General features: G+C 34.6%; 1 protein-coding gene across 2 annotated transcripts in view; it reads right to left on the reverse strand.

Annotated features, from left to right (window-relative positions):
- The window catches only part of IPO11 (importin 11), a 204,064-nt gene that overhangs the window by 145,784 nt on the left and 37,092 nt on the right, over positions 1–21,188 (reverse strand). For both annotated transcript variants that reach the window (NM_001192932.2, XM_005221488.5), the window contains 5 exons: positions 19,947–20,150; positions 11,808–11,940; positions 7,024–7,082; positions 3,022–3,070; positions 1,563–1,633 (listed from right to left, as the gene is read on the reverse strand). In NM_001192932.2, the coding sequence (NP_001179861.2) occupies positions 1,563–1,633; positions 3,022–3,070; positions 7,024–7,082; positions 11,808–11,940; positions 19,947–20,150 (516 nt within the window). The remainder of the gene's footprint in view (positions 1–1,562; positions 1,634–3,021; positions 3,071–7,023; positions 7,083–11,807; positions 11,941–19,946; positions 20,151–21,188) is intronic.

A 21,188-nucleotide genomic window follows, 5' to 3' on the forward strand; every position in this document is an offset into this window, starting at 1 on the left:
ACATCTAATAACTGGTAATAAATACTTAGCAAGTTTGGAATCTTGGTGGGAAGTCCACTTTCACAGGTAATATACTTCCTGGGGTATACCATACAATGCGAAATAAATCAGATTGTATCTCATCACCTGAACTTTCTATTACTTCTACTATAAGATTCAAAATAAACTTACTTCATATTAATTCTATATCAATCAGCAAATGTGATACCAAAAGTACAAGAAAGGCCTTTAAAAAATAATAAAGGCAAATAATCAAAAATATATTCTACATCAATTGCATCTCAATGAATCAAATAGTTGATGAGAGAGATTTCGTCTATATAGAAAAATTCCAGCTATTAAATGTAAAAGGAATAATATTAATAGAATTAGAATGCCATCATTTTGTAACCCCTATTCAAACAAAAGATCTAAGCTATGATCATCAATGGCTGCTAGAATCAAGGGAAAGGCTGTTGAAGAATTTAATAATGGCTAACTCAATAAACAGTTTTAAGCAATCAGACATTGTACATCTCCTGATGTGATGCAGTAGGAAATACACAGCATCACCTGTAAAATATTCTCATCATTGTCACCCTACTCCATTCCCTCCCATCATTAAAAAAACAAGAAGGCCTGAATGTGAGCAAGTTTCTTATCTAACTAGAAATTTCTAAGAAATATGGGAGGAGAAGGGGTTTAGAAACAAAGGAATATGTTAACACATTCTAATTGGAGGCACATGTAAAATGTTCCAATTTTAAAAGCTTTAATAAAGTCATGAGATTATAAACATGAATTTCATAAATTATTACTTTTTTATTTGGCCACGTCATGTGGCATATGTGATCTTAGTTCTCCAACCAAGGATTGAACCCCCATCCTCTACATTGGAAGCGATTCTTAACCACTGAACCACCAGGAAAGTTCCCTCACAAATTTTTTTATAGTTGGTTTTTTGAATAAGGATTCAATAGTGTCGGTTCTCTTTTTTTCCCCTTGTTACTTATTTGTTGAGGTAACAGATCATTTCCTGTAGAGTTTTCCATGTTGTGGATTTGGCTGTCTATATCCATTAATTTTTTTTATAAAATAATTTTATCTGAAATATATACATATTGCCTCAGACAGTGCACCCATATGATTCTATTCAAAAGATATGTGATATTAATGATGATAAACTATCATTATGAATATACTGATTTTTTTATATTATCTACTGTAACATCTTACCTACTTTATGCTGTGCTGCACTATCTTTTTTATCTCTGCTTTTTCCAGTGGGTTTGAGAATAATGAGACTTTGAGGAATCAACTTCTCTTTTATTAGGATTGATTTTTTTACATCCAGGTGACTTATACACTTTGACATATGGTATATATAAATTTAATTATTATATGTATTCTAAAAGCTTTAAGATACAAAGGGCTTTTTTAGCTTTCCTGTACACAGTAAGAAAATAAGTTACTTTAACACTAAATCAAAAATGTATGCTTAAAAAACATCACTTTCTTTACTAAACTCAAGTATCTATATTTCACTTGAGAAAACATAATTAAGATTAAAAAAACAAACTTACCACTTTAGTAAAAAGAATGATGGTCTTTTCCAGTCTATCTCTACATACATTATCTGCACCTATACTTCTACCTATTAAAAATACAATTCACATATTACCACAAGTTAATAATATTCTGTAAATTTACAACCAAGACAATGACAAAACTTTTTACAAAAACACTGTCAGATATGTTTTTACACATTTTGCATTATGAATTGATGAATGTGCATCCCTGACTCCAAACAAATAAATAAGTAAACCATAACAATTAAGTTTTTAGAAAGCAAGACCTTACATTGACACAGAAATGCTCAGTGCCATATTTCACAAAATTAATCCTAAAACACTAACTGAGCCCATTTCATAGTAAAAAGGTAGCAATTTTATCTGTAACACCATGTTGTCATAGTTAAAATACTTTTCAAGTAACATAAATAAAAACAAAGAATTCAAATATTAACATACTTATTTTTCCTAAATCTTCTAACAATTTTCTTCTGCTCATTTTCTTGGTATAATTAATTTTTATACATTCAGAATAATGTCCATCAGCTCATTAACTATCCTGCCTTCTCCCTAATCATATGCCTCATAATCTGTCTCATCAGTTATATCATTCTCCTCTCCTGGATGGACTTCTGTTCTTCCATTTTATTCTCCCATGGGGAAAACCAGAGAAAAATGACTACTTTCAAGGAAAAAGAAACCATATGAGCTTTCTTATAGTACCTGGCAACAGACTCAATAATGGTTCTACTAAACTGAAAATGACTGACAAAACAATCAGCAACTCCCCTAAAAGTGAGTACACTAAGGTATATTCTCAGGGTACTAAGTCTCCAAATCCACTCACAAATAAAAAACACACACATACATGTTATACATATGTGTGTGCAAGAATGTACATATATGTGTGTATCCTGTGTGATGGGTGTGTGCATTCTGAGAAAAGGTGCTTATAATCATAGAGAAGAGAAAAGGATAGCAGATCACCAGCATAATACAACACAAATGTAAACAGTAAATTCTTCCATATGGAGTAGTAGATTAGAAAGGGTTCTACAGGTAGGTCAGTAATGGTTAGCAGACCAGAGATTTGCACAGTGAAAGTACCATTTAAGGATATTTATATCAAACAGATATACTAAATGTACTAAAAAAACAGAATCAACAAAATGTCCAAACAGCACATGGTACAGGGCCTATACTTCTGTTGTGGGTATCTGCATGGAACAGAGTAGCACCAGTAGACACAGGGAAGAAGGAATTGATACAAAATATATTTTTTTAGAAAAAGGCTTCTTCAATACTTAGGACAAGACAAGTATATGAAGACAAAAATGAGCTTCCAATTTAATTTTAGATAATTAATTATCAAGATATAAGATTTCAGCCCCTTGAGATTTGTGTGTGCCAAACAGAAGCTATTAATGAAAAAGGATTCTATAGTAAAAAGTACTATCATGGAAGTACTTACTGCATTCCAAAAATTGTTTTAAACGTTCAAATATTCCATGTAAAAAACCCTAGAAAAGAAAAACATTTTTGAAGGGTTTCAATTTATTCTGTTATAAGAATTTACCATACACTTTCTCAGGGAAACTAAAATATGCCTATCATATCATATTAAAAAGTTAAAATTATATAAAGTAAAAATCATTCCATTACTATAATAACACCTTCAATCTTCCACAAGAAAATAATAGTATTTCATCTCCTCCGTGTCTCACTTCAATAACCTAAATCACTTTGCAATAAATAAATAATTTAGTAAGTATTCTATTTCACTAAATATCCTCTATTCCTCTGTTTATTTCTTTTCCGTTGGACTTATAATCCCCTGACATAATCAGTCTCCTCCACCTAAAATGTCAGACCCTTAAGATTCAAGAACTTTGCCTGTTTGCTTTGCTCTATCCCAGAAGCCAGGAATGGTATTTAGCAATAATAAGTATTCCTAATATGAATAAATGGTATCAACATTTGTGGCAGAGGTTTTCAATCTCAATTATTAAATTACATTAGCCTTCAGAGACCAGAGAAGGCAAGAATCACCATTGACCATATGGGTCCAAAACACCTTTTACTATATTTTTTTAAGACATGTTATGAAAACTTTGCAGAAATAAATATAAAGGGGTACTGAAAAAAAAACTTTATTAAAATTTTTAAGACTTTCAATATCACAGAGTTTTTTGTATCAGTAAATTTTGGTGTATAAACATCATAAAAGATGTCACATATCCTTTTAGCAAATGAGATGGTCCAGGTTTTTGTCACAAAATACTATACACTTTCCTGATGAATGACTGACTAGAACAGAATGTTGTTATTTCTTCTTTGAAATAGAGAGCTATATTGTTCACTCATCAATTCTTGCGTTTGAGACAATTCACCTAGGATGTCACCACCTGAAGTCACAGAGGCTAAAACCCCACTCAGACAGTTTCACTATCACCACTGGGGTCTAGGGGGCTGCTACCAGTCTCTTAAACAGCACCCATCTTTGGATTCATGTAAAAATCATGAAACGTTTTCCTGTCAATTTTCATCTCTCAGCCATTTTGAGCAGAAAATGAAAAACTGAATTATCAGCTGTGTTAAATGAAAGCTAATAGCAAAGAGATAGCGCTTGTGGTCTTCTTTTATACTTTGCTGAAAGATGATGCAACACAGTAGATAACACAGTAAGAAAACCTAGGACAACAACCAATTTCACTACCGCTTCATCCTCTGGCTACCTCACCATTCTCTCATTTTCATACTACTTCAACCTTTTAAACACAGTTGAGAATAAATTATAAGTAATGATAATTAACAATAAAGTAATTTCTAGGATGATGAAATAGCAGAATTTTCAATATAGGAAAAATAAAATCACCAAGATCCCATACGCATGTTAAATTTATACAGAAGCTCGATGCAACGGTCCCATACAGTAGATACAAGACAGAAGGAATTTTATTCTCTTTTAAACAAAATTAGTGCATCAGTCAGGGTTCTCTAAAGAGAGCAGAAACTTATGAAAGACATCAATTTTAGTAAGTTCATCAAGAGGATCAGGAATTTATAGAATTGGACAACTGACTAATCCAAATAAACCAAGTAACTTGACTAATGTTATATAATAAGAACCTCTTAACCATCAAATGGCAATTTACAGAACAGTTTAATTAGTTGAACTCATTTCAAAAATCATTTTCTCTCATAATCCTCACAACATCCAATGGGATACGTACTATTATTTCATCATCATATTGCAAAAAAAGAAACTCAGTACCAAGGAAGATACTCTGAGGCCATGTTATCATGAAAAGACCAAGCCAAGATTCAAAGCCAAATTTGTCTGCCTCCAGAAACCCAAATCTCACCACCAGTATACAGTGCTTCTTAAGCATCATTTACACCCCCATGCTATTTTTAAGCTCTTTATGCTATTTGATATGTTGTCCATAATTTGTTAAAATTCTATTCTTATTTACAACTAATCAATAATACCACAATACAGCAGGTTTAACTGAACAGGAGCTGACATACAGCTTCTGAGACAAAAGACTCAAGGAAAAACCTAAGGCTCACAAAATATGGAGAGTATCTATTGACAACTATTATTCTAATTTATAGAAATGTGATTCATATCAGTTCATTTACACTGAAAAGAAACTGATAAACATATTCAATATTTTAATTTTATGATATTCAGAATATTATAAATAATTACTGAGCCTTCTGATATATTTCTACCATATCACACAGTCATTCGTTTAAATAACTACTAAGCATTTTTATATAGCAGATATTATCCCAAGCTCTGGAGTGAAGAGTGAATAAAAGTCTCTGCATTCATGGAACTTACATTTCTCGTGAGGGCACTGAGGGAGCTGTCAAACTGGTTTCTAGAAAATGTTTTTTGATAGCATGGCAATAAACATAAATACTGGGTGGGCCAAAAGCTGTTATGGAAAAACAGGAACGAACTTTCTGGCCAACCAAAATATTTAAATGTATCAGTACTGAAAACTGGGGTTGGTTTTCATATATCTTCAGGTAATGTATTATATATCAGTATCATAAATGTCGATATACTTTAACCCAACATTTCCATTTCTAGGAATTTATCCTAGAGATTACTAGAAAAGTACACAATGACATATGCACCCAAATGTTCATTTTAATATCATTTCTCAACAATTAAAAACTGGAAACAAACTACATGTCATCAAGAGATCACTGGGCAAGTAAATTACAGAAAATCTAAGATTAATTTTATTATTTTTTTAAATTGCATACCAATAGTAATTGTATTTGGCATAAAATCATTAAAAACATGATATATAACAATATTACTGACATGTGAAAAATATCCACAATGCACTGAGTTTAAGAAAAAGCAAGAAAGGAAACAGCATGTAGGTCTCGTTCATATAAAACTGAGGAAGATAGAAAGTATATCTAAAATAATACGTTTACGATATTATAAAGGAAACTTAGAACTGTTATCACAGTAAGTTTTTAAATGATTTATTATTTTCTACTTCCTCTTCTGAGTTTTTTAACTTTAAAAAAACATGTAATATTTTTACAGAAAAAAACTGTATTCACATTATAATGATGTATATTAGCAGTTTTTAATTCTTTTAACAATAGAACCATTATTTCAAGCAAAATCTTACAGAAACACAAAGTTCAAAAAAATAAAAGTGTGACTCTGATCAAATGTAAATGAAGTAGGACAAACCTAAAGAACCAATTAAATATACCTTTTCCAAGTTTCCTGTGCCGCCCCGAAGGCAATCCACAGAGTAACATTCTAGCTGACCTAAACTCATTGTGAAAGCTAATAGAGATCTGAACAAGTATGATACAATTCCACTTTGTTCAGGAATAAAATATATGCAGCTATACATTTTTGCATATAGAAAAGGTAGATGCCATGATACAAAAATGAGTTGTATGCGCTTGTTGGGCTTATCAATGAAGCTTTCTTCTCATATGTATATATTTATAATTGATTACAAAGAACATTTATAAATGTTACGATTCAAGAGAAAAATACCTCATTTTAAGTATATAAAAACAGACAAAGGAAAATACGAAGACTATAAATCAATTACACTGACCCTAGTAATGTTATCACAGCATTCAAATTCCTAACAGTTCACATGATTTCAAATTCAAATAAACACTCTCAATGTACCATGGCATCTTGAGAACCATCCTAGTTCTAGTTCCTCCCTTTCACATAATAGTTGCTTTGATGTATTTTCTGTATGTCTGAAAACAGACCACAAGTCTAAAAGTATAGTATAACATATACAGAATGGTAAAAAAAAAAAAAAGAAGAAGAAGAAATTAAGTGGTCACTTAATAAAAAAGCTTTTAAATGAATGCCAAGTAAAAAGAATAAGCTTTATAACATGCAGGAAATACCAAGCACTTTTCCAAAGTTACAAAAAAATAAATGACTTCTTTTACTTACCATCACCTCCATATTCTTATGAGGTTCCACAATTCCATTAACAGTTAACTTACGCAGCACTGAAAAGTAAAATCAAGCTTTACTCATACCTTATTTTTTCGTATTTTTCCCTATTAAAATCATAATCATAAAAGACTCAGAATCACAAAGCCTCATCAAGCTTGGATAAAGAAAGGTAACTCCTAGTCATTGGCTGGTTCCCAAGTGGGAAAGATGGAACTAAAGCCAAGTTATTGTCTCTGAAGCAGTGTTCTTCTCACTTGTAAGTACTCATGTTTCTAAAGCCATATTGCAAATTTTAGTTCAATTTTCGTAATTGTCAGTACTTCTCACTTACAATAATACCTATAGGCTGAAGTTGAGAAGGTTACTTCTATTCCATAAAGTATGACTCAACGGTGATGAAAAAGCTTCATTCAGTTTTAAGGTACATTAATGAAAATGCAGTATCTCCAAAAGGAATATAACGATTAAACTCTATTCCAAATCTGGAATAGACTACAGTGCTCAATTACAAGCATCACATTTTATGAGTAAACTGATACATATGGGAAGATAAGCAGGATAATAGATTTGAAGTTAGATCTAGACTTAGAAATCCTAGCTCCAGTGTCTAAAACTGTATTATTTTGGGCAACTTCTCTTATCTTACATTCCTCATTTATAAAATGTGGTTACACAGATAATAAAGAAGACGTGATATATATGGAATACTATTCAGACATGAAGAATAATGAGATTTAGCCAGCTGCAACAATATGGATAGACCCAGAGGGTATTATGCTTAGTGAAATAAGTCAGACAGAAAAAGACAAATACTGTATATTATCACTTATACGTACAATATGAAAAATAAAAACAAATCAGGGAATACAACAAAAAAGAAACTCAGAAATACAGAACAAACTAGTGACTGCCAGTGGGGAAAGAAAAGGGGGTGGGGCAACAGGGCTAGGGGAGTAAGAGGAACAAACTATTATATAAAATAAGCTGCAAGAATATATTATACACAACAGGAAATACAGCCCATATTGCATAACATTCTCAAACAGAATACAAACTATAAAAATTCTGAATCATTATGTTGAATACCTGAAACAAATATAATATTGTAAATCGACTATAAAAAAAAAGTAAGGTGGTTAATAAATCCTATCTCATAGGGTTAACAAAGGATTCAATAGTACAATACATGCAAAACACCTAGCAGAATTAAGTAATAACCAGCATGACAGCAGCATCAGACTATCACTTTATACTATCAAATTTAAAGTCACTTCACTTTAAGAAAACAACTTTACAAACCGCACTGCTTTCTATATAACTCAAGAGCTAGTGTTTACGAGGTGAAGTGTAAAGGCAGCGTAACCCACACACCTACTGTCAATTAATCTTCAAAGGAGACAAGAATATACACTGAATCTTTAACAAGTGGTGTTGGGAAAGCTGGACAGCTGCACATAAATCAATGAAGCTAGAATACTCTCTTACACCATCAACAAAAATAAACTCAAAATAGCTTAGAGACTTAAACATACAACACCGTAAAACTCCGAGAAGGGAACACAGGCCAAATATTCTTTGACGTAAACCATATCAATTTTTTCTTAGGTCAGTCTCCCAAGGCAATAGAAGTAAAAGCAAAAATCAATTAATGGGACCTAATCAAACTTACAAGATTTTGCACAGCAAAGGAAGCCATAAACAAGACGCAAAGGCAACCTACAGACAAGGAGAAAATGTTTGCAAATGGTGCAACTAACTAGGGCTTAATTTCCAAAATATACAAACAACTCTTATAACTCATATATCATATAACTCAGTAACAAAGAAAACAAACAACCCAATCAAAAAAATGGGCAGAAGACCTAAATAGACAGATGGCCAATAGGCACATGAAAAGATGCTCAACATCACTAATTATTAGAAAAATGAAAATCATAACTACAATAAGGTACCACAGCAGTCAGAATGGCCATGATTAAAAAGTCTACACATAATAAATACTAGAGAAGGTGTGGAGAAGAGGGAACCCTCACACACTGTTGGTGGGAATATAAACTGGTACGGTCACTATGGAGAACAATATGGAGGTTCCTTAGAAAACAAAGAGTTGCCATATGATCCAGCAATCCCATTCCTGGGCATATAGCTAGAGAAACTCTAATTCAAAAAGATACATGTGCCACAGTGTTCACAGCAGCACTATTTACAATAGCCAAGGCATGGAATCAACCTTCAGGATAGATTATAGTTAGGGTTACTGCCATTTATGTCCACCAGTAGGAAAACGGATAAAGATATGTGTGTACACACACACGTACATACATACACACACAGCATATATATATATATACACACACATACATACATACAATGGAATACTACTCAGCCATAAAAAAGAATGAAATAATGCCATTTGCAGCAACATGGATGGACCCAGAGTTTATCAAACTAAGTGAAGTAAGTTAGAAAGAAAAAGACAGATACCATGTGATACCACTTTGTACGTGGAATCTAAAATATGACACAAATGAACCTGTTTACAAAACACAAACAGACTCACAGATACAGAAAACAAACTTACAGTTACTGAGGGAAACGGACTTGGAGGAAGGATAAATCAGAGGAGTTTGAGATTAGCAGATAAAAACTACTATATATAAAACAGATAAACAGTAAGGTTCTACTGTATAAAACAGGGAACTATATTCAATATAATAAACCGTAACAGAAAACATATAAAAATAATACACACATATAACTGAGTCAGTTTGCTGTACACCAGAAACTAATACATTATAAATCTACACTCTAATAAAAAAAACAATAATGAAAGCAATGTATTAAAATTGAATTTATAATGCAAATATCTAAACACCTTTGGTTTCATACTATCAATTACATACAACTCAAGTTACTGTATCATAACAGGAAAGAAAAGGGTTTAAGTTGAATCCCTTATCGTGGACAAGATCTTTTCCATCACAGGACCTCGGTCTACACTATCTGGGACAGTCTTTTCTTTCTCCTTTTATCACCCAGTCAACTTCCATTTATCCTTTATGATTTTGGTTCAAACATCACTTTCTCAGGGAAGTCTTTTCTGACCATATTATCAATCATCATAGCATTGTAAAGCCCCATCACCGATGTCGTTTTACATGTATTTGCACAATCATTTATTATGTCTGTCTCCTCGGTGCCAAGCACCTACCTGTAAATATGGTGAATGAAATAATGAGCACACACATGTCTAAAACACACTAAACATGCACAGGTATAAAGGCAAAGATGACACAAAGCTCTAGTCCTAAGTACATTTAAGTCATGAAAGAACAGACATTTATACCTGGACAGACGAGTATTTTAGAGTAAAATGCTATGAGATTTCTCCAGGTCAGGATGCCTTAGAAATGCAAATGAGTATCTAAGACCTTGAAATGCTGAGGTGCTGAAAACTTTAAAGCGTACTAACATAGATTAGTATGGCAACATTTGTGTCAGGAGTTAGGCTTTGAAGTCAGACAAGAAAACTCAACAATCAAAAGGATTCATGAAAAATTCCTTAGTCATTAAACACACTACTTATATACTACTTTGTGTATCTTTGGAGTTCTCTTGTGGCTCAGCTGGTAAAGAATCTGCCTGCAACACGGGAGACCTGGGTTCAATCCCTGGGTTGGAAAGATCCCCTGGAGAAGGGAAAGGCTACCCACTCCAGTATTCTGGCCGGGAGAATTCCATGGACTGCATGGGGTCACAAAGAGTCGCACATGACTGAGCGACTTTCACTTTCACTTGTGTATCTAATCTTATATATCAATTTCTCTAATTCTGAGTTAACATTTCTAAGGCTTTTTAATTGTTTCCTCCCTGGTTTTGACAAAACCATCTCATTCACTTGTAAAACCACCTGTACAATGGATTGGATTTTACATATCAACAGTCCTTTAAAATGATTTCACGTCTGTCCACATCAAAATGTGTTGACAGCTTGGGGTTTGTGCGTCCACTGTCTGCTTAACACAAGTGAGGCACTAAAGCAATGCCCCTGTAAGGTACCAGGGTGAGTATGACAAAAGAGCTTACAAATAAAGCAGAGAATGCAAAATGAGCCATAGTAAGAAAAATAAAGGCCGCTTGAGTTTAAACTAAGAAACACAAAAGAGCCTCAAGCAACCAGAGCAGAAGGAAGACAAAGAATGAAATGATGGTGAATGTTAGAAAGGAAAGGAACCTTAGAATACATGCACAAAGATAAGCTCAGCTCAAGGAAGTGAAAGAGATATATGCGAGGGGGATGCCCATAAGCAAAGCATCAGAAAACACAGGCCAACAAAGCACCCCAACAAGCAGTTTCTAAAATCTAAGTACAAACGAGAAAGATGAGTTCTCAGGAAAGAAAGCTGGGAGACAGAGCTCAACTAAGCCTTGAGGACAGAAGTTTACGAAAGTTGGCATGAATGGCAGTAGCCCAGAATGAAAAATGAAGCAAAAAAGAAGTGCGAGTGTTTGAAAGGTATGTATTCAGAACCATGGCCAGTAATGTGAGTGTAACTTAAAACTAACCATTTGAACCCTGTGTACTCTCATGGATTAGACAAAGTAGAAGAGCTACTCTTACAAAAGAAAAACACAAGAGCCCTTGTCTCTGAGGGAAATATTAACCCTTTATTCTTCTACTAGTGCAACTGGAAACAGAAAATCTATAGAGAGGAACTGTTTGGCCACTATTCTGAGGTATGCTGTTTCAAAAATAAACATGTCAAGCTTAATAGTACCTTTCAAGGATAGTAGAGTTCGTTCAAGTGAACTTAGAACTGCAGCTTCATTGCCAGAAGAAACTTGTTGAAGGAATGTGTCTGTGTGGTGATTCCACAGAGAGCAGGCAAAACTATAAATTCCAGAAGCTAACTGCAAAGATATCAACAAATTTGTTCACAATATTATTACAGATTCCACTAATCATTAGACCTACATAGTAATACATTTTCAACAAAATTCAAAAGTCAAGAATCACTTATAGCAACACGTCTAACTTTTTTAGTCACAACGCACACGTCTGATTTTTTAGTCACAATGCCCAGCAGGAAGTGGTTTACACTGCTGCCATTATAAACACACATACATAAACACGCCACCCCCTGCAAATGCTATTAGTTTCTTGAAATATTACTTAGCCTAATGCCTGCACTGCAGTTTTATATTTCCAATCTTTACTCTTTTATTTTCTTCCACTATTATTAACAGTTGTAACACTTGGCTTTAAAAACACTTGACTTACGGACTATCACTGAGTTTACCAGATAAATCAATACACTAAGAAATACAAAGGAGTTAAATTTCTGCATTCTGCCAATTCTACCCACCAGGTTTGGAGTATTTAAAGCCAAGAACATATTAATATGTACCAGTATTTGAAATCCTGACTCAAAATGAGAACCACACTCCAGTGGTATTTTCAAGTTTTTTCCAGAAAGTCTAAGAGCAATCCACCTCAGCCTACATGGCCATTTGCTTTAAATAAAAATTTAGTGAAAGTGCAACTGACTAGTGATCATTAGCACACTTCAGAATGATTTTTTCTTATTTGAGATACGTCATTTCAACTAATGAAACTACTTATAATAAGATCAGGCATCAGAAACCAGTCAGAAATGCAATCCTGTAAATATGACATTTCTATGATAAAGTCAAATTCCACTTCTATTATTTTAATGCAGTAATTTTAAAGGCCTAGGCTTCCAGATACAGAAAAACACCTTCACCATACCCCTTGTAACTTTGCACCTATCTACACAGGCAAAGGCTTAAACCTCAGCTAATGAGTACGGGCAGAACACCCTGTAACCCTCCTGGAACACAAGAGGATGAAAGGCTTATAAGCAACTGGTAGAACACCATCTCTACTCAACCCCCCCTATTTCCTCTGTTAGTTTCTCATGGTTTCCTGGGTTCTGATAAGGTATAAGGTATCCTATTCCACCCCTAGAATCTCCCCCAGAACAGAACTGCAGATATAAAACCACTTAGTTACAGTCTAGAATTGGCTTCTCAGCAAAGCGGCATCCCACAGCTTGAACTGGAGTCATCCAACCCCTATTGCTTCAGTCACTGTTTTTAGTGTGAAGGCACACAGCATTTGTGACAGAAATCAAGAAAGAAATAGTAGTATGAAAAAACTGTAATATTCTCCTTTGTTTCAGGTTCCAGTTCTGGAGCTAAGCACCTACTTTAAGCATTAGTCAGCTGTTACAGTCCCAATTCCTAATTCTTTTTAGCTAGTCTACAAAAAGGCTCTGCACAAACAGGGATGATTAGAATGAAGAAGCAATATAGCACTATGCTCTCAGCCCAAGGGTAAAAGGAGGTGGAAAGACAAAGAAGGAAGAAACCACAAGAATTTGGGAAGGAATACTATTAACTATCTTGTAAACACAAGTCTTTCACAGGCTTCTATCTGCTCCAGAAAATACAAGCTGATAAATGCTCACAGAAGGCTTATCTGGAAAAGAGAAAATAATAGAGGACAAGTAGAAGGGATTAAAATATTTCTACATTTTCTCCAAGAAAATATAGAGGGGTAGGAAATATTCAGTTAGACAATAAAAAAAATAAGCTATTTAATAAAACATTTTAGGTATTGGTCCATGAAAATCCCAAATACTTGTATTTTTCTTTTTCTAAACCAGAAGGAACAGTGCCACCCACTGACTGCTTACTTAGTAGCTTCTTAAGTCTGAGAAACACACAGACTTGATTCCTTTAGTATCAAAAACAAACCAATATAGCAAATTTTATTTTAGTACTTTAGATATTCTTAAACTTTTTAGCTTCAGGACCAATTTTCCCCTAAAAAAAATGAGCACCAAAAAATGTTTAAATCAAAGTCTTGTAATTTGTAACTAATAGCGGGGCAATAAAAATTAGCCACAAACTGGAACTCTCAAAACTTGCTTAACCTAACTCTACTCAACAAGATAATTAACAACATGTCAATGATGTGCACACGTACACACACACACACACACACACACACACACAAAGAATGAATGCTATTCTAACTTTAAAGACACTTAAGAAACATGACCAAATGTGATGTATCAACCATACTCATTTTTCTGGCTCAAACAAACCAATTGTAATAATGTATTTTTTAAAATGTAGAAAATTGGCTACAAATATTTAATTATATTATATCATCTCAACAGGACGAAATGGCCGGATGGCATCACTGACTCAATGGACCTGAGTTTGAGCAAGCTCTGGGAGATGGTGAGGTACAGAGAAGCCTGGTGTGCTGCAGTCCATAGGGTCACAGAGTTGGACACAATTGAGCAACTGAACAACATTAAATCATATTAAATTACCATTTTTATGCATATTATATGATAAAAGTTAAATGATTACGTATGCTAAGGTAACCAGATTAGGCCCAAGATGAAGTCACTCATGCTAAGTCCCAAGGCAGCAAACCAAAACTTAGAAATAGGTTCTGGGCTCAGCGCTCCCCGAAAAGGCAGGTCTAGGCCAACCAATCAGTGCCTGCCTACTCAACACAAGTTACCTGACCCAGCTCCAAGATTCCTCAAGACCTCTAAACTTAGTAACAGCCATAAGGCTGTCCTTAGTTACTGATGCCTAGACAATGCTCTCAGGTATACAGAGTATGAACTCAACGTGAGGGAGGAGGAGGTGAAAACACCCTCCTCTCTATTTGTGATCCTACCTTTGCTCACAGCTGCAGCTCAGGCATCCAATGGAGTGACTACTGCTACTGCTGCTGCTGCTGCTGCTAAGTCGCTTCAGTCATGTCCGACTCTGTGCAGCCCCATAGACGGCAGCCCACCAGGCTCCTCCGTCCCTGGGATTCTCCAGGCAAGTACACTGGAGTGAGTTGCCATTTCCTTCTCCAGTGCATGAAAGTGCAAAGTGAAAGTGAAGTCGCTCAGTCGTGTCTGACTCTTCGCGACCCCATGGACTGCAGCCCACCAGGCTCCTCCGTCCATGGGATTTTCCAGGCAAGAGTACTGGAGTGGGGTGCCATCGCCTTCTCCAATAGTGACTAGCAGAGTAGCAACTCACATATTTGTCAGATGGATACAGAGATGGGTAAAAAACAAAGTATAACTCAGCAATGCTTTAAGAGTCCCCTTTCCTAGACCTGCAGATGGTGACTGCAGCCATGAAAAGAAAAGATGCTTACTCCTTGGAAGGAAAGTTATGACCAACCTAGACAGCATATTCAAAAGCAGAGACATTACTTTGCCAACAAAGGTTCATCTAGTCAAGGCTATGGTTTTTCCTGTGGTCATGTATGGATGTGAGAGTTGGACTGTGAAGAAGGCTGAACACTGAAGAATTGATTCTTTTGAACTGCGGTGTTGGAGAAGACTCTTGAGAGTCCCTTGGACTGCAAGGAGATCCAACCAGTCCATTCTGAAGGAGATCAGCCCTGGGATTTCTTTGCAAGGAATGATGCTAAAGCTGAAACTCCAGTACTTTGGCCACCTCATGCGAAGAGTTGACTCATTGGAAAAGACTCTGATGCTGGGAGGGATTGGGGGCAGGAGGAGAAGGGGACGACAGAGGATGAGATGGCTGGATGGCATCACTGACTTGATGGACGTGAGTCTCAGTGAACTCCGGGAGTTGGTGATGGACAGGGAGGCCTGGCGTGCTGCGATTCATGGGCTCGCAAAGAGTCGGACACGACTGAGCGACTGATCTGGTCTGATCTTCCTAGGACCCAGACAAGAGTCCTTGTGAATCAAACAGAAAGGATAAACTATACTTTACTCAAAATCTCCTGTTCTGTTTAGTGCATAATTCTTTTTTTTTTGATCAAGCTAGTCATCTTGAGTCTTTCCTTGATTAAAGCTTCCACCAAAAGTTTCCTCTTTCCCTCATATTTATCTAAGCCTAGACACAGACACACACACACACACACAGAGATACACACACACACACACACACTCTCTCTCTCTCTCAAATCCCCACACAGGTTCATAGCAGAAATGACTCTATGGATCGTAGGAGTCATTCTTTAAACAATGTGTTTAAAAGGCAATCTGAAATTAGGCAAAGCAAGAGACAAGACTTAGAAACAGCATTTAGAATCACCCAAAACTGAAAATGATGAATTTAACCTACTTAATGATTTGCTTATAAACACACATTTACGTTTTAAATAAATTTCACTATTCTGTAAATTTCCCGAAGGTGTGAGCTATACAGTATAAGTGGCACCTTGGCATTCTCAAATTTAACACTCAAAACTTTAACTATTTGAGAACTTTCCCACAGAACCAAACATGAAATTATAAATTTATAAGGAATAAGGATGAAAATTTCTTTTATGAGGCTGAGTTAGCTATCTTATGCCAATCAGCCCATCCCAAAGTAGCTATGTGGATCTCTTTGGTTAGTTTATTCATAAAACACTCATCAGGAAGACTATTCAGTAGTATCATAATCTGACTTCATCTCGCTGCACAGTTTTCTCTTATCCTCATCATGCAAATATATATGCTATTAGTGGGAACATTATTCATCATAAATCCTTCAGCTTTTTAATTTTTGCTGAATTTTAGCTTTGACTATAACAACAATGTAATACAGTATGGCAGATTTTAAAAAGTTACTAAATGACCTTTGGAGATTTGTGTCTTATGATTTTTCCCATGTCAGTAGATGACTAGTTGTGTCTTTCATGTTCTTCAGTATCATACATACCTCAGTAGGCAATCTGTTGACTCACTCTCGAGGGGAAGTAAGAATTTAAGATTAATTCCTAATATCCAAACTTAAAAAATTAAAAATAAAAACTGGTTATGGAATATGTCCTTTTTTGAGATTCATACTCTAAATAGTATTGGGTAAAATGACATATCAAGATTTGCTTCAAGAGGAAAAGTAAATGTGGCAACACCTTAAGAACTGGTAAATATGAGTGAAAAATATATGGAGGCTATTGAATTGTTTTCACAACTAGAGTTCATTTGAAATGTCCTTAAGTAAGAAAACCATTTCACTGGTTATATGCCAAAATTGAACAGCAAAGTATGTGATAAAGTCAGTAGGTTAAGAACTTAACTGCTAAGAAAATAGTGAAAAAGAAAAAATAAAACTAAATGTACAAAGGTCTTGGCTTCTAGGAAAAAAGCAATTAAAAACACAAAATCAATATTTAAATTACACTAAAACTAAACTAAAATGTCCATCTCAAACTTTAATGGTGTTTATAAAGATTTACTCAGAATAATAAAAATTATAAATTCACAGAATCACACAACTTTATAATTAAAAGACAAATTTAAAGAATCATAAAGTACAAATACCTTGCTCAAAATTCCAAAACTGCTCAGTACAAAGAAACATTCTTGACTAGGAGCCAGGTCTTCTCATAATTGTTAACCCATATTGCTAAACACAAGTGAAATACACTTGCTTTCAAAAAATTTTTTCTTCATTTTTTTTTAGATTTGGATTACTTCACTTACCATAGCAGGTACCTTTGTGGGTTACACACCACATCTATAAGATATTATTTGGTTAATACATTTACAATTATATTAGAATTACTATCTGTGACCTAAATTTCCTGGCTTTCATAGACTAAATTTAGATTTTAACTGTACTTAATGTCAACTTTTTTATATTCATGTTTGTATGAAAAGCATGTAATTTTCTAGAAAATGAATCCCCTTTGTGTCAAATCAAGCTCAATTTCATTACTGCAAACAGCTACTACTGTTGATTTGATTATCTGTCACCCATGAAAAGAACTTAATTTATTTTAAGGTGGAAGGAAAACACGCTGGGAAAAAAAATTGCTGGGACAGGTGAAACAGTAGGGATTAAATGTACCATGAACTATTTTGTCATATCAAGTAGCTCAACTATGACCTTACACTTCTTTATGTGGGAAACTAATTTAGTACATAAGGACCATCTTAGCATTAAAGTAACCACATTATTAAAAAGATTTTCCCACACTTCAGATTACCAAAATAATTGGGCTGTTTAACTAGCAAACTTGCTCTTTATCATAATATCTTCCTACATATGCTACCTTTAATAAACTACACTTCTTGTTCCCCAACCCCATCAGACAAGATTTCCATCCTATTCCCTGCTGTGTTCCATGTTTCCAGGTTCAGCTACTCCATTCAAAAATAAACGGTGCTAAGCTCAATTACTTTTTCCAGGTATCTTGAGTTTTGTATATACTCCCCAACTCCTGCTTTTTGAAGTTCTATATCATACCATTTTGAAATCTAGAATGTATTTAAGAACAAATCTCTTCCTCTACTGTTTATTCATTTAACAGGTATTGGGCACCATCCACTCATGTACATTCTTCTGGGCTAGACAGTAGGACTATAATAATAACTGTAACAATAAGAGCTACAGTACTCCCTCATAAAATTCAGTGTGGTGGATCTCAGAAACGGTGAATCAACAATTAAAATGTAATTGTAATGTAATGTACAATGCAATAAATACTATGCTGGATGTAAGTACAAGATGCTAGGCAGACCTATATTTCATTCTATACGGAGAGGAAAGAGCCTCACACTACAAGAAAACCAAGCAAGAAAGTTGAAGTGGACAGGAAGCTAACCCAAACAAGCTATACAAAATAAGGCTAATTTAGATATACTTTGTAGAGACAGAGTAGGCTAAATACACATTGTATCTGAAAACCAAGGCAATACATTAGGAGAGTATAACTTGAAAAAGCCAAACCAAGAAGTAAGACTTCTATAGAAGGAGACCCTTCAATAAAGAGTAATTGTAACCCAGAATCTTACACACATTAAAACTTCTACATAAAAGTGAAGGGGACTAAGATGGGAATAAAAGTGAGAAAAGTCAACAAGAAATTCACAGAAAGACTTGAAAAGATAAAATGTCCATTTCTTTAGTCCTTATTAGATATCAAGTAAAAGTGACAAGGATTTAAAAGGCAACCTTTAACAAGAAGAATTTCTTTTACACTCAGTATCCTCAGATAAACAGAAAATTAGCTATTTACACCTACTGGGTTAAAAGTAAAGAGGACATAATATGGTTCTGGTTTAAACTTTGGTGTCTTAAGAATAACCTGGGGAGCCTATTAAAAATTCAAATTCCTAAGCCATATCCTCAAAGCAAGGATTCCAAAGGTAAGCAAGAACACTGTTAAAAATACTTGGAGGGAATTCCTGTTGGTCCAGTGGTTAGGACTCCATGCTCTCACTGCCAAGGACCCACGTTCAATCCCTGAGTAAGAAACTAAAATCCCACAAGCCACAGTGTAGCCAAAAACAAAACCTGGAGACTCCCATTGTTATCTGGTACAGTTTAAAATGTTATGCTGAAAAATATGAAAATCGCTGTTCCAGTAGTTCAAAACAATGAAATACAAAAACACCAAAGCAACTGAATGAAGGGAAGAAAGAGTTTTTTCAATGAATAGAACTAAAACACCGAAAGACATCACCAATTGTGTCAGACTGCTTCCTATATCCACCAATTACCCAGGCATGTCAATTTTAACTTTCTAAATCTCACCTCTATATGCTCCTAAATGTTCTCTTTATCACTTCTTCCTTTGAGAGCTTTATCATTGCATCTGAACACAACTTCAGTAGCCTCAAACCAGTCTTTCTGCCTTCAGACTGTTCTCCACCAATTAACCCCCCTCATTGGCAACTAAGTGACCTTACTGGTCATATCACAATCCAGCTTAAAACCTTTCAGATGTTACCTATTAATATGACCCTTTTGAGGTCAATTAGAAAGAATTAATAATCCATCAGTAAGATATCTAGAGGTAAAATTACATTTTAATACAAGTAGCACAGTTTTCATTATGATTTCAATACAAATAGCACAGTTTTCATTATCAAATTTAATTCCATTAAGTCACTTACATCATAAAACAGTTTTCTATCAGCAGACAGTCGTTTAGACGCCAGAGTCTTGGTAACATGATAGAAGGTAAGTAATGCTCTGTGTTGTCGAAGATCATCTTGGACTTTCACAGATTCTATAAGAGTGGGAATCAGTTCAGGCCACTGTCGAGGACAATCCAATCGAGCAACTTTTGCAATCAGCACTGCAATCTGAGTTGCAATCTAAAGGGAAAAAAATTAACTTTCAGAAATAAACATGAAATTAAAGCAAAAGGTAAGGAATATGTTCACAGCTGAAAATTCCCTTTTTAGTTACTCATACATTTAACAAAAATAAGTAAGATTTCACTGAACAAATGTTTAAGACAGTAGCTCTCAACGTGTGGTCTATGGAACCCTGGGGGGCCTAGGATCTTTTCTGTGAGGTCTGTCCTTTCCCAGTAATATACCATTGTGGAGCTAGATTTTCATCATATAACTTCTAAAATAACATCACAACTTAGTTAAATACTAGATATATTTGAAATTCTAGACATTTTTTAAGTAGTCAGACAGTAAAAAGATATGCAAAAATGCAGAACAATGTTACTCTCTTCATTAAATACTTATTGTTTGGGGAAATAGCTACCGTTCACTTTTTAAAATTCAGTCCATATTAATAAACAATATATTTTAGGTTTATCAATTTTAATTTCTAATACAATAAACATCAACATATATAACTCTTCCATGTTTTATTTCAGCAGTATAAGGAAGTTCTAAGGATGTAAACTTTGAGAGCCACTGATCTAAGAGTGGAAATGAATATCAGTATTAGGTATTCACATAGTGATATTTGTTCAGATCAGAGTTTCCCAAATACTGGTTGACAGAACATCTAAGCAATGGTTCACCCTCAATCACCCAAGCCCCTCCATGACGACCACCTCCTTCCCCACAGAGAGTAACTCTGTTCCTCTCCAACTTCCATCAAATCTCCTTAGCTGAGAAACTGCAAAAAAAAAAAATAGAACTCGGATCATATAAGTAGGTTTAGATAAAACTACACTGGATACACCTCCTAATACAATGTGCTTTAATAGTCAAATCAAAAGAATCAAATGTAAGAAACAGTAACTTAGAAAATAGAATTTTTGTATCATAAGCAAACTTATTTTATTCTTAAAAGAAAAATCTCACTAAAAGGGAAAGAAAAAATAAAACTATATAATCCACTATCTATCCCCCACAGAGTAGTAAGAAGTGAAAATGTGATGAAGG

Source organism: Bos taurus, chromosome 20 (genome assembly GCF_002263795.3).
Source record: "Bos taurus isolate L1 Dominette 01449 registration number 42190680 breed Hereford chromosome 20, ARS-UCD2.0, whole genome shotgun sequence".
NCBI classification, from domain to species: Eukaryota; Metazoa; Chordata; class Mammalia; order Artiodactyla; family Bovidae; genus Bos; species Bos taurus.